Source organism: Phoca vitulina, unplaced genomic scaffold, assembly GCF_004348235.1.
Source record: "Phoca vitulina isolate PV1807 unplaced genomic scaffold, GSC_HSeal_1.0 scaffold6, whole genome shotgun sequence".
Lineage (NCBI taxonomy): Eukaryota > Metazoa > Chordata > Mammalia > Carnivora > Phocidae > Phoca > Phoca vitulina.
The window spans coordinates 21,952,035-21,964,585 of NW_022589709.1; the positions used below are offsets into that span (position 1 = coordinate 21,952,035).

At 41.5% G+C, this 12,551-nt stretch overlaps 1 protein-coding gene across 2 annotated transcripts in view; it reads right to left on the reverse strand.

Moving 5' to 3' along the window:
* The window catches only part of CAMK4 (calcium/calmodulin dependent protein kinase IV), a 207,123-nt gene that overhangs the window by 13,257 nt on the left and 181,315 nt on the right, over window positions 1-12,551 (reverse strand). For both annotated transcript variants that reach the window (XM_032403866.1, XM_032403867.1), the window contains one exon: window positions 1,869-1,944. In XM_032403866.1, the coding sequence (XP_032259757.1) occupies window positions 1,869-1,944 (76 nt within the window). The remainder of the gene's footprint in view (window positions 1-1,868; window positions 1,945-12,551) is intronic.

Consider the following 12,551-nt stretch of genomic DNA (forward strand, 5'->3'; position numbering starts at 1 on the left):
TTCATTCCATATTTCAGGTGTTCAGGGTGAATGTGATGTAGTTTCTCCATCTCTCTGAGTTCTTATACATCCTTAATGCTTTCCCCCCCACCCCTCCCATCACATTTCAGCATGAAATTCCAATTGATTGGGCACATTTTAGGGGCAAATCTGATGCATCATTTGCATGGTTCGGTTTTTCATTTGACGTCACCTACCTAATTCAGGAGCCAACATTTTCTTCCCAGTATGGAAGTGATCTCAAATGTAAGCTGAAGGAATTCCATGATGTGGCCTCAGGAATTCATTTTAATGAATTAATAAGCACTTACGATGGCAAACACATTATCTAACAGTTTTGCACTTTCCTAAGAAAAAACATGGTTATCTACCTCTCCAAATGCTTTTCAAGCTTTAGTATATTCTGGATACACAAGGAATTCAACATTGAAACTATCTTTTGACATTACATCGTAGCAGATGGCTATTTACTGGGTTGCTTGTTAAACATTTTTGTCTTGGCTACAGATGACTGAATATACCCAGGTGAACTTAGAGTTTACTAATTTGTTTGGGGGTACCCTAGTTACCTTCCTTCTAGCCCTTGTTACCTAGACACTGCACTTTCTAAGATCACTATTAAATTAAAAAAAAATCCCAAACCTCTTTCTGCTATGGACTGAATTGTGTCTCCCTAAAATTCCTATGATGAGAAGTCCTCATGTGATGGTATTTGGAGATAAGGCCTTTGGGAGGTAACTAGGGTTCGATGTGTTCATGAGGGTGGGCCAACTTCATGATGGGATTTGTGTCCTTAGAAGAAGAGATACCAAAGAGCTTACATTCTTTCTCTGCCATATGGGGAACGAGTAAGGAGGCAAATGTTTGCAAGCCAGGGAGAGAGCTCTCACCAGGACCGGACCTCCTGGCTCCCTGGGCTCAGACTTCCAGCCTCTGGAACTTCGAGGAATAAATGTCTGTTGTTGAAGCCACCCAGCCTGCGGTAGTTTGTTATACCAGCCTGACCGACTAATATATTTTCTTTTATACCCTCTAAAGTCTCTTTATAGTTTTGAATATTACAGGTTTCAACAAGTAACTGTGCAGTGTCCTCCAAATGGCAACCAAATCTACTTGTTTTGAATTAAACTCTGGAGCTCATTGATATCTTGCTTCTATGGCTGCTCTTCAGCAGTCTTCCAGACACTCCTCAGTCCTTCTTGCTTATCTTCCTCATGTTCCTCGGCAATTCCATCATCTCTTTGGCAAATTTCCTGAAACCCTTTTTTTATTAGTAGACAGAAGCTCAGGAATGGCGTTGGGGATACCAGAGAATGAGAGATTTAGCTCATCTTTTTTCTACCAGGAAAAAGGTTTCTCTGAGTTTAGGGTATTAAACTCAAGGTCCTTGAGGACCTAACAGAGACAGAAAACAAAACTGATAGCCAAATTGCATTAAAAACACTGCTGACAAGAAATGTCCCTGTCTGGAATTGCTTAGGAGATTAAACAGCCATTTGCCCTTTAAAAAGGACTGATACTATATTTTGACAAGATGTAAATAAGTAAACAAGGGCAAGTTAAATAGATGGACTTGGGTTTCACATTCGTTACTATCATCAAATAGTGAATTGTTCCCCAAATCTGCTATACATTGCACTGCAGAATGAGGTGTAGAAAAGCCCTGGACAGAAGGTCTGGCCCCAGAAAAATCAGAGAAGAAAACGCAATGCTTGTTTTCAAAAAAGTCTATCACTAACTACATTTAGTATGTTGTAGAAAATGACAAAAGTCAAAAAGTAATCTTGCTTTTTATGAGGACTCTAAGTACCTAAGAAATATACAGCAAAGGCAAATAGTACCCATAGAGATTGCTTTTCTTCACTTACAAGATGTAGGTGATTATTCCTACAGACCACATGTCCACCTCAGGTCCATAGGCACAGCCTCTAAGAATTTCAGGTGCTGCAGAAAGAATGAATATTGTGTTAAATCGGACTTTAAACTTAACATTTACATCTCAATAACAAGCAACAGGTAAGAAATTAATTAACAGAAAGCTCAGAACAGTTTTGTAATCAATTTTGTCCCCCCAAACCAAAGTAGGGGACTACAGTTCTTAACATCTATTTTAGTGGGAGAAATTAAAAGTCTTTCTGTGTTTGGGGTGCAAAGCTATTATCTTTGATAGTCTATATTGGAACATCATTCCAATCAGATCTGTTGTAAAAGATCCCTTACTTCAAAGGGAGTTTTGTATGCAGAAAAGAAAGAAAGACAAGTCCAGCAGAGTAAGGGGGAAAATGCACAGTGATGCTACCTTGAGATCTAGATCTGCTTGGAGCACGGAGCATCGATGCACAGGTGTATTTGACCGTGTACAGGATAGGGAGCAGGGCAGACAGTCGGAAGGACTGAGAAGCCTCGAGTGCTGGGAGGCTGGAACAAGAGTTCGAAGGGGCCCTGGCACATGCCCTAGCACTGAGAACTACATGGAGGTCACCTGAGGGCAGCTGTCCCCAGTCAGTCTGGGATTATGAATGGAGAAAGGGGCCTTCTCTGTGCACAACAAGCCTGCTCCTATTAGCCCTGCTCACCACTGTGAAAATGGAAGGTCTTCTCAGCCATGAAACAGCCCTGTAGTATAGAATGATGAGACCTTTTCTGTTGGTATTATGTTGGAGCTGTGAAAATGGAGCATATACTGGGTCCAATCGTTTGCACCGAGAATTGGAGGTGTTATTTGTTTGTCTAACTAACAAGGACGAAAAAAAAAAAAAAGAAGTGAGAGCTTTACAATCCATGCAGAAACAAGGCTCAGACCTATAGCCCAGAGTGGCCTTTTTCTATTTTGAACAAAAGTGCTGTAGGTGTCAGTGGGGTCCCCGAGGAAGGAGCTGATTGATGGATGCTGAGGGCTCCTTGAGGGAGGCTTTGGGGATGGGGCACCACACTCCTCCTTCCAGCTGGAAGCAGGAGAGCAAGGGAGCTGGATCCCCTGTCTATGCAGGCTGGGCATGTCATATTCAGTGTAGACTGTCGAAGTGAGCTCTGGAAGGAAGCTATCCTCCTGGGACTTTGGATGTGACTTAGAAGAAGGAACACAGTGGATTTTCCACTGGTGTCTTCCCATACTATTCCCCACCCCTCATCCTTTTGTAATCAGGATATTCTCTTCCCTGCAGAAATTGAGTTACATAAAATACAGGAGATGAAGAGCCCATACGGTGAAATGAGAGTGGGCAATGTAATACTCCAAGCAGCCATTCAGCAAGATTCACCCTCTAAAGCACGGTATCTGGGGCCAAGAAGTTTTTCTCATCTATAGGTACATTATTCCTAGAAATTTTTCCTCTTAAGATTTAATTAGCATGATTAAGAAAAATGCACGCTCATTGCCAACACCGTTCACTCTTGTCAGGTTAGTTTTTCTTTTCCAGGGCAATCTGGCCCCATACGGGGTTTCTTTGGGCCCCAACACTGAACTCCCACTTGCAAATGCTTTGCTCATCAGAGTTCAAAGGAAACTCGGGTTAGGCCGCCACTGTCAGGAGGGCGGCTGCCGCTGTCTACACCGCGGAGAGGTATTCCAGTCAGGCAGCTGAACTCATGCACACTTTGTACTGTTAGTCCTTCCCCACGGTCTTCCCGTCCGTGAAGTGCTATCAAGTCCCACATGGACATTTAAACATACAGACACATGTTGGGGAGAGTCTTTTACATTTTCTGGGACTTGTTTTCACCTCTAAAATCTAAGTGAATTGGGTTAGCTGATTTCCAAGTTTACTCTGAGTTTTAAGCTGCTAGTCACTGTGATATTAGTAGAAGGATCGTTTACACGAGAAGAGAGGACCTGCACTCTACTTCCAGAACCTGCTGCACTCCCGTTCCTCCTGCGGGAGCGCCTACAATGTGTGCTGCCCTGTGGGCACCTGTCCCGAGGGATGGCCATCAGCCCTCCTGTGCTGTCCAGAGAGTAGCACGCTGTTGCAAAGGCCAGATGTTTTTCTGGCATTCTTTACAGCTCCCAGGCTAAGGCCCCAAACGAACTGAATACCACGGAACAAAATTCTTTCTGAATCCACTTTATGGGGCGTCTGGGTTTCTTACCTGACATAGCAATATCTGACTTCCCTTCCCAGCACAGGGTGCAACCTTACCCTCCAGAGGCAGTTCGGTTCCTTGTAAGGCATTATTAGGCTGCAATGTGGGCAAAGCTTGTGGTGTGAAAAGCTAAACTTTCCCTGGGGAAGTTAACTGAGACAAAAGGAATATAGAATGTTTTTGCCTTCCATAATAAGTTTCTCTTAAAAAGAATTTATAATATTTATTAATCATAATACAAAATTTAGGGGAAACAAACTCTAAGCACCTAGACTCAATCAGATACCAGTAACTTTTAAATATTTGCTAGTTAAGATGACCTTGACTTCAGGACCAGCAGAACATACTTTTGTAATGTTTCTGAACCCTTTCCAAGAGCCGAAGATTTCTAGGATAAATTGCAGGCTCCAACATACCAGCGCTACAAGTCTCCTAGGTATCAAACGTCCTTGTGGTGGATTCTGCAAATTCGTAATTTTTCTTAAGGTGAGAAATAGTTGATTACTTCCAACTTAGTTCAAGAAAAGACATCAGCTGGTTCGCCCTTTAATGCTATAAGCACTGTCAGCTATCCTTCCTGTCTTCTCTCACCTCATTGCCAAAACAAACAAACAAAATGAAGTAGGGGAGAAAATCATTTCAAGGTGTGATCCAGTTTTTAAACAGGTATTTAAAATAATTTAGAATAATCTTTTCTAAAATAGTCAATAATCCTTTATTGATTTTTCTGGCTGTCTTCTAAGTGGGTCCAAGTTTACTACCACTTCCTAAACTTACCTTATCCTTTATGTTATTGCTCATTAACACCAAATGCTACAGAGCTCCCAGGACACTTCATCCTCCAAGCTCCAACAAAGAATAATTTTGGTAAATGGTCTCAGAGTTGCCAAGATACCAGGCTTCGCTTTTTAAAAAGCAATTTTTACTGAATATAAAATATATATTAAAAATTCCAACTTTAGTGATGTTTATTTACCAATAACCCACTTAGATCTCAGAGTGCTGAGTTTTTTATAAGATCATGGTACCATTAAAACATCTAGAGACTGAGGGTCCATCCACAGACTGGGATGAATTTCACTTTCTTAAATAAATTCACTGTAACCAGTTCTAGGAATGGTCCTACATAAAAAGCATGGGGTATGCCCTATGGCACACTGATAGGGACCACTGGTGCTAGGTTTCCCCTCTTTTCCTAAAGCCATAGGAGAAAAGCAGAGGGATGATTTTGGTCACTGACTGTACGTTCATTTTGTCAATCCCTCCCACCCTATGGAGTTAAAACTACAGAGTGGCATTCTTTACCAGAAGACTTCTGACAAACTACTGTTAACTGTTTTGAGAAAGATAAATCCAAAGGAGACTAAGGTGAATGAAGTCCACAGGTTCATTCATTCACTCATTAAACAAATCATGAACTATTTATTAAGTACCTGCTGTATGACGGATACTGCGTTAGGTGGTGCTGGGGGAGTAATGGGGAGTTCAAGAGTACAAGTCTCTGTCATCATGGAGCTCACAGTTTCGTGGGGGAGGAAGACATTGATCCAGAAAACCACATGAAGAAATGCAAAGTGGTAAGTGGAAGCGCTTGGAGGGAGGGTGTCTCTAATAGAGGGCTGACCTGCTCAGAAAGATCAGGGAAGGTGAGTAGAGAAAGCAAAGTTTAAACTGAGATGTGAAGGACTAGAGAAGTTAACCAGGCAAAGGGAGAGGGCAGTGGATGAGGAAAGAGCCAACCGGGTTGGCTGGAGCAAGCACACAGGCAGAGACTTGGTGGCGGGCAGGGGCAAGGGGGCTCGAGGAACTGGGGTGCCCGTGGGGCCAGAGCCCAGCCCCGTCCCATTGAGATGAGCCCCTGCGAGGCAGCTCGAGGCCCAACTGCAGATTCCAGTCGGTCAGGACTTTTGTTTTAGTGATTCCAAACATATGGGGAAAGAATCTATTTCATCTTGTACAGGCTTGTCTTGAATTCCGAGTTCTCTGGAGACCACAAAAGTCCACGGCATCTAGAAGTCCCTCTAAACTTTGCCTCTGAGGAGTGAGCACTGTGGAAGGAGGAGAAAGAGGGACTTCTCTGAAGCAGAAGAGCAGTGTTTGGAAATTCTCTTCCCTTATAGTTCTGAACGTGGCTAGGAACCCAGAGGCGAATGCAGCCAGGGCAGCCCCCTGCGCACAGCAGCAGTCCCCACAGCTGCGCAGACGCTACACTGGGCCTTCCTCAGCATCCGTACCACGTGTGGCCCTTTGTCACCATGTCGCCTATAATTGGTGAGAACGGGGCACAACATGTGAAGCTCTGTCAAGTGCAGTATTTGCTCTGACAGCAGAGAAGACAGGCGGTGTCCCAGTGCACTTTGCTGTGTGAATCAGACTGGGATACAGTTGAGATGTTTCCAGAAGGGGTTGCCTCTGGCGAGGAGCAGCCTTGTCAGTTTACTACAGTGAATCTCAGAAGAGCTCCATGCTACCATGTCGTAGTGTGAAAGGTCGAGAAGGGCTGAGGAGGCATTTGGGGCCTCCGCCTCTTTGGTTATCTATGACTTGTTAGCATAGAGCAAGAAAGAAGTTTGAAGGATGTTTTGAAACCCAAGTGATACACTGTATGTTCTAACACATCTTTTCCATTTTCCTGGGCTCTTCATCTTTTTATACCACAAACAGCAGTCAGTCCAACTTGCACTTAATATTTTTCATTGAAGTTGTTTAAAAAAGTCTTCCTTGGCACACAGATTGCATGATATTTCTCTTCGTATAAATCTTACAAATGGGTGAAGAATGATAGCCTGTTTATTTTCCTCACCTTACTTTTTATTTTTTTTAATAATACCCTGAAGAGAAAATCAAATATTTGAAAACACCTAAGTACTTTCAGAAGAGGAAAAAATAAACACAACCTATTTTTATTACCCTGGGAAAGTTTCACTTCTATGAAATTCACTTTTCTATGATCCCACGGAACCCTCCCACCTTAATCACTATTTTTTCTGAATCTTAATCACACTGGGTCTCCTGCTCACTTTAAAGTTGTGATGAATGCTGGCCTAGGAATAGCAAAGAGGTATTAATTGTTGAAAAGTTGCCTTTCCACTTTTATGAGATGAGGTGGATTATCAGTATATAAATCCAACTCATCCTAATATTAACATCATACAAGAATCTCTTTTAGATATGGAGATACAGATATAAAGTGATGGACGTGGACTCTGAACTCTGTGAAGTATGGCAAATACCATGTTTTCTCTAAAGGAGCTATAAATCTTACTGATACTTATCACTAATAATTCTTTTGAAATATTTTTATTTTATGCATATCCTTTCTGCAACAACATTCTAAAACGGGACACTCTGTGGGTGTTCAGGGCCCAAAGAATACATTTTAAGCAAGTCTCCTACCCATCTGTCATCAGTCACCCTTCCTGTGACCGCTTCTCCCCTACATTCCACCCTCACATGTATAATAATAGAGCTGAGTCCTCAGCGCTGTGAATTCTCTGGCACGGCTGGTTCTGTTCTGGAAGTAGTTGCTTACGGTCATAAAGAGGTAAGCACAGAAAATGATTTATGCATAGTATGGGGACCCAGAAGCCAAGGATGACCAGCACATTAAAAGACTGCTTCTAAACCAAAGAGAACATGAAAAGTGGGAGGATGATGTTGGTGACAATCTTCTTAGGCTCAATTTTATAAGGCATCTTAGGCCAGAATATATTCGGTTAACTTGGATTGAACTAAGTGCTTGCCATAACCCTCAACACATTTTTACACATATAAAACATATAGAGAGATTGTGTGGTAATATTGTTGATGCCATATACCATATATCTGCTGGGTGATACAGAAATGAGCACGACTCTTCCTCCTCTCCCCTTGCTGATGGCCCCAAATCCTGAGACAGGAGTCAGTCAGCCTCTGGGGCCGTTTCTGAGCCAGAGAGGCAGCCCCTCCTACTGCTAACAGCTTCAGATGTTAGACTATTGTTTTGTTTATTGTATCCCATATCTGTATCCATTCATAATTCCTAATTCTGTCCTGTGATGCTGCTTCCTTCACTATCTGATGTTCTATGAATAATAAATGTGGTTCCTTCTCTCTTGCCTGCTGATGGGGATGTTGTCCCGGGATCAGTCTGGGTTGTTTCTTTTTCTGCCTTGGGGATGCCGGAGAGTCTTGTGACTTCACACAGCATCTATATGCTGACAGGGCCCACATTTATATCAACAGCCATGTCCCTGCTCCTGAACTTCAAACATACATATCCTTCTGCCCACGTGTCACCTCCACCTGGATCTCTCACAGGCCCCCAAATCAAATATCAAATATCAAAATCAACTAGCCCCAACCCCTTTGCTGCCAAAGTCCTCCCCATCTCAGTAAATGTGAACTCTATCCTTCCAGTTGGAGCTCTTTGGTCCTCTCTCCTATTATTTCTCCCCTTGTCACCGCACTCCACCCCACTGCCTCCTTCCTGGACTTAGAGACACCAATGCGTAGTCTTGCCGCAGGGTTGGTGTGCTCTGTCCCCTCTCCCTGGAATGTTCTTTCCATAGAATCCACATGGTTTGCTCTCTCCCTTACCTCTTTCAAGTCTTTGTTCTTCTGCTCCCTTCTCCGGTGAAGCCTCCCCTGATCAGCCTGTTTGTGGCAGCCTGAGCTCCCAGCACTTCCTATCCTCTTTCCCAACTCCATAGAAATCATCACCTCTTTCTATATATTGACACACTCATTTTGTTTATTATTTGTCTTCTCCTGCCATCCTTAAAGAAGAGCTTTTGTTGGTTTCTTTCATTGCTATATCCCCAGCACCTAGAATAGTGCCTGGTGCATAGTAGGAGCTCAATAAATATTTATTAAATGAAAAAAGGACTGAATATCTACACAACTAAGTCCCACAGAATACACTTTGTTTAGGTCAGTACCAAACCAATACAAATACCCCAAGAGGCTCATTTTCCTCTAGATTTAAAAACTTCCAAGACAGCTTAAAATAAGCCTGCACTCCACCAGCAGAGTCCCTGTTGGGGACAAGAACAAGATGATCTATGGCCTTTCCTCACCACTCCTGTATCTGTGCCCAGCCCCACTTTTTTTCTTTGCCTGGCACGTGTTCATTTGGATCAAGTGTTGTAAGCGTGCCTGGGACAGTCATATGGTGGCTGGTGACACAGCCTATCTCAGGGAGAAAGAAGGGCCATGGTAGCGAAAGGGAGATGGACCTATGCACGTTTTACCCACCTGCTAAGCATTCTCTGCTTGCTTGGTCTCGCATCCCCTCCTCTTTCCCATCGTCGGCTAGCCCCACAGGAACCCCGTGCACACACTCCAGCCTGTCAAGCATTCAGTTACAGGCCACGCAACTGACATTTTACTACGTACTCTTCTGTTTTTTTCTTAAGTTCACTATAAAAAGGAAGTCATCATTGTGGATATTTCATTAATTCTCAGGTGAGATCATCCCTTAGGTGGTTAGATTACCAATATAATATAATACTTTTATTTCACTTTAGCTCTTTAGTCCTCTAGAAATGAACAAAAAGACATCTTTTATGAAACTATTCTGAAAGCTTATATTTTAGATTATTAGATTTACTTCTTTTACTTCACTTAAATTTTCCTACATTGGTCATATTAGTGTGTGTTCATGTAGACAGAAATCTCTTCTGTCTGACTCCAGGCTGTCGAGAAATTATCTTTAATTTTGGTATAATGAACATAAGAAATTATTTCTTTAAAACATAACAATGTGGGAACAACATAAGATTATCACTCTTATGCGACCCTGGCAAATGCCAACAGAAAATAAATTCTGAACAGCTTCTAGACCCTCCAAATAGAATTTGGATAGACAGGTAGAACTATGAAATATGAACATACATAGTTTAATTAACTAAGCTTATGAATTAGAAATTAGTATTAGACAGAAATACTCTTTTATCTCACCCTTTACCATACTGTTTTCTTTTCTACTCTGACAGCTTTTTCTTCCTTTCTGTGATTGACATGGGTAGGGTGAACAACCACAGACTTCCAGCCTTAAATAGCTAAACCAGGCAAGACATTTGGGTTGTATACATTGTGGCCATTTATCAGGAGCCATGACCTAATGGATTTTTTGTTTGTGGTGGTGTTTTTTTTTTTTTTTTTTTTGAGACCTATTTCTTTTCCCAACAACAAGATGTGGAGAATCTCTTCATGGTTATTTCCGAGCACTACTCATTGATTTCATTTATCTGGATCACAGATTTTAATTTTCTGGCCTGGAGTTTATTTTCAACTGGGCACATTTCCCGGGAAATAATGAGGAATTTGCTTAAACACACAGCATCTGTGGTTTTTCTTTTGCAATTCACTTATAGGAGAACCCTCTGTTATTAATAGCCTGGGGCAAAGGTTCTATGAATGAAACTGAATGGGTGGCTTTTCACTTGTGTATTTCCTGACAAATGACAGATGGTATAAAATATAAACACCCACTCCCTCAAAAGATGTACCTGAGAAAGCCTTCCAGTAAAGGTAGAATCTAGACCCATTGTACATGAGGATAACTGACCTGGGATGTAATCACCCTTACAACAAGCAAGGAAACAAGCTCACACCTCTTCCTCTCCATCAATTATATGGGCTCCAGATACCTTTTCATGTCAAATGTAAAGTCTCTGTAAGTCATGCTTTCTGGAGGATGACAGTGATTCCCACCAGTCTTGCACTTGGCTCTCATTTCCAATTCATTCTATCAATGGGCAGTTTCCTCCCCACCTAAGTATTCCAGGCTACATAATAGTAATTCCACACATATATTTAGCACTTCAGAGTCCACAGAGCACTTCTATTTTTCCCTCTGAATCCTTCCTCCCTCCACCTCTGGCTTCCTTTCTGCTTTCTCTGCCTTTTCCTATAATATAGCAAATTACTGCTTCCTGGTGAGACTCTACCTTACAGCACAGCACAAAGATTATATGGATCACATTCAATCAACCAATTCCCTCCTTCCCCATTACGTAGCCTCTAGGGTGATGTGGGTATCTGCAGGGAAAAATAAATAATAAATGGAAAATAAGCCTCCATTATTAGATGGCATTATCTGTAAGATGGGCCTGTTTATGGCAATGACAAGGGTCTGAAATAGTATTTTTATAATCATTTTATAGTTAAAAATAAATGACTGGATGTAGAACAGATCAAATACATTATTCTGAGAAGCTATTAGAGGACTGACAGCACCCAGTATGTAGATTTCTGACATCAGAAGGACAGGAAAGAGAATTTATAATAGCTTTCTAATTTGTCTTCTTTTGATCTCTTTTCTCCCTCCAATCCATCTGTCATAATGTCATTATCAAGATATCTATAAGATACAGATTTGATTTTAAAATATAATTACCCTGATTAAAAACCTTTGCTGGATCCCCATTATCTACCAAAGCAAGTCTGAATTCCTTAGCCTGATTTATAGATTATTTTAAAAAATACGGTCCATCCTATCTTTCCAAGTCCATCGTATCTTCTGTACCAAAGACTCTATACTGCAGTTGTGTGAAATGACAAAGTAACCAACAGTCCTTGAACTTGCCAGATGCTACCACTCCTCTATGGCTTTTCTCTTCCTTTGCCTGCTTACAAAGATTACCTGTGGCTACCTCTTCATTTGCTGAACTCCTACTCAACCTTCAGAGTCCAGCTCAAATGCCCTCCTCTGTAAAAACCTCTTTGGGGACGATGTATTGTTCCCTCCTCCCTGTATCTTTAAGCCTTTAGCTCAGACAAATACAGAACTTACCATAACAAACTTTGATTTATTGTATATGGGCATTTCTTCTTTAATAGCCCATGAAATCCTGGAAGGACAAGACCTGGTGTTCACTTTTGTGATCTCAGTGCCTAACTTGGAGTCTGTTAGACATCCAATGTTCGTTTTATCAATGAATGAATCATTCACTTATAGAATGACTATTCTGTAATGCTGCAAGAAAGAACTGCTCTTACCACTATTATCAAAGCCACTGAAAGGATGCTAGTGTAAGCTCTTCCTGAACTTCCATTTTAGGGCTGCTAATTCTCAGAAAATTGCTTCAACCTACCTATCTCTTTGGAATACTAAGTTTTTGCTATTAGAGAATGATTACTAAATTGCCCATCAGCTTTTTTCTTTTGGGAAATCCTTACTTTGTTTTATCATTCTTTTATCAATTCTCTTTCAATGCTTCTATCGATTGGTCAGCAGTTAGTACTCACAAATGGGCAACCCCATCTGGCATGTGGTACTAAATTTGAGGTTCTTTTTTTCCTTCATAGCCTTGGAAGTAGGAAGGCATGAAAGAAATACAGGAAGACAATAAATAAGGACCTACGAATTAGAGAAAGGGGAAATATCTATGGCACCATTAGAAGGAAAGGGTCATGGACAGGTTGTCAGCTAACAGTTCTAAGGAAAATATATAAAAATGAAACAAAACAAAACAAAACAAGAG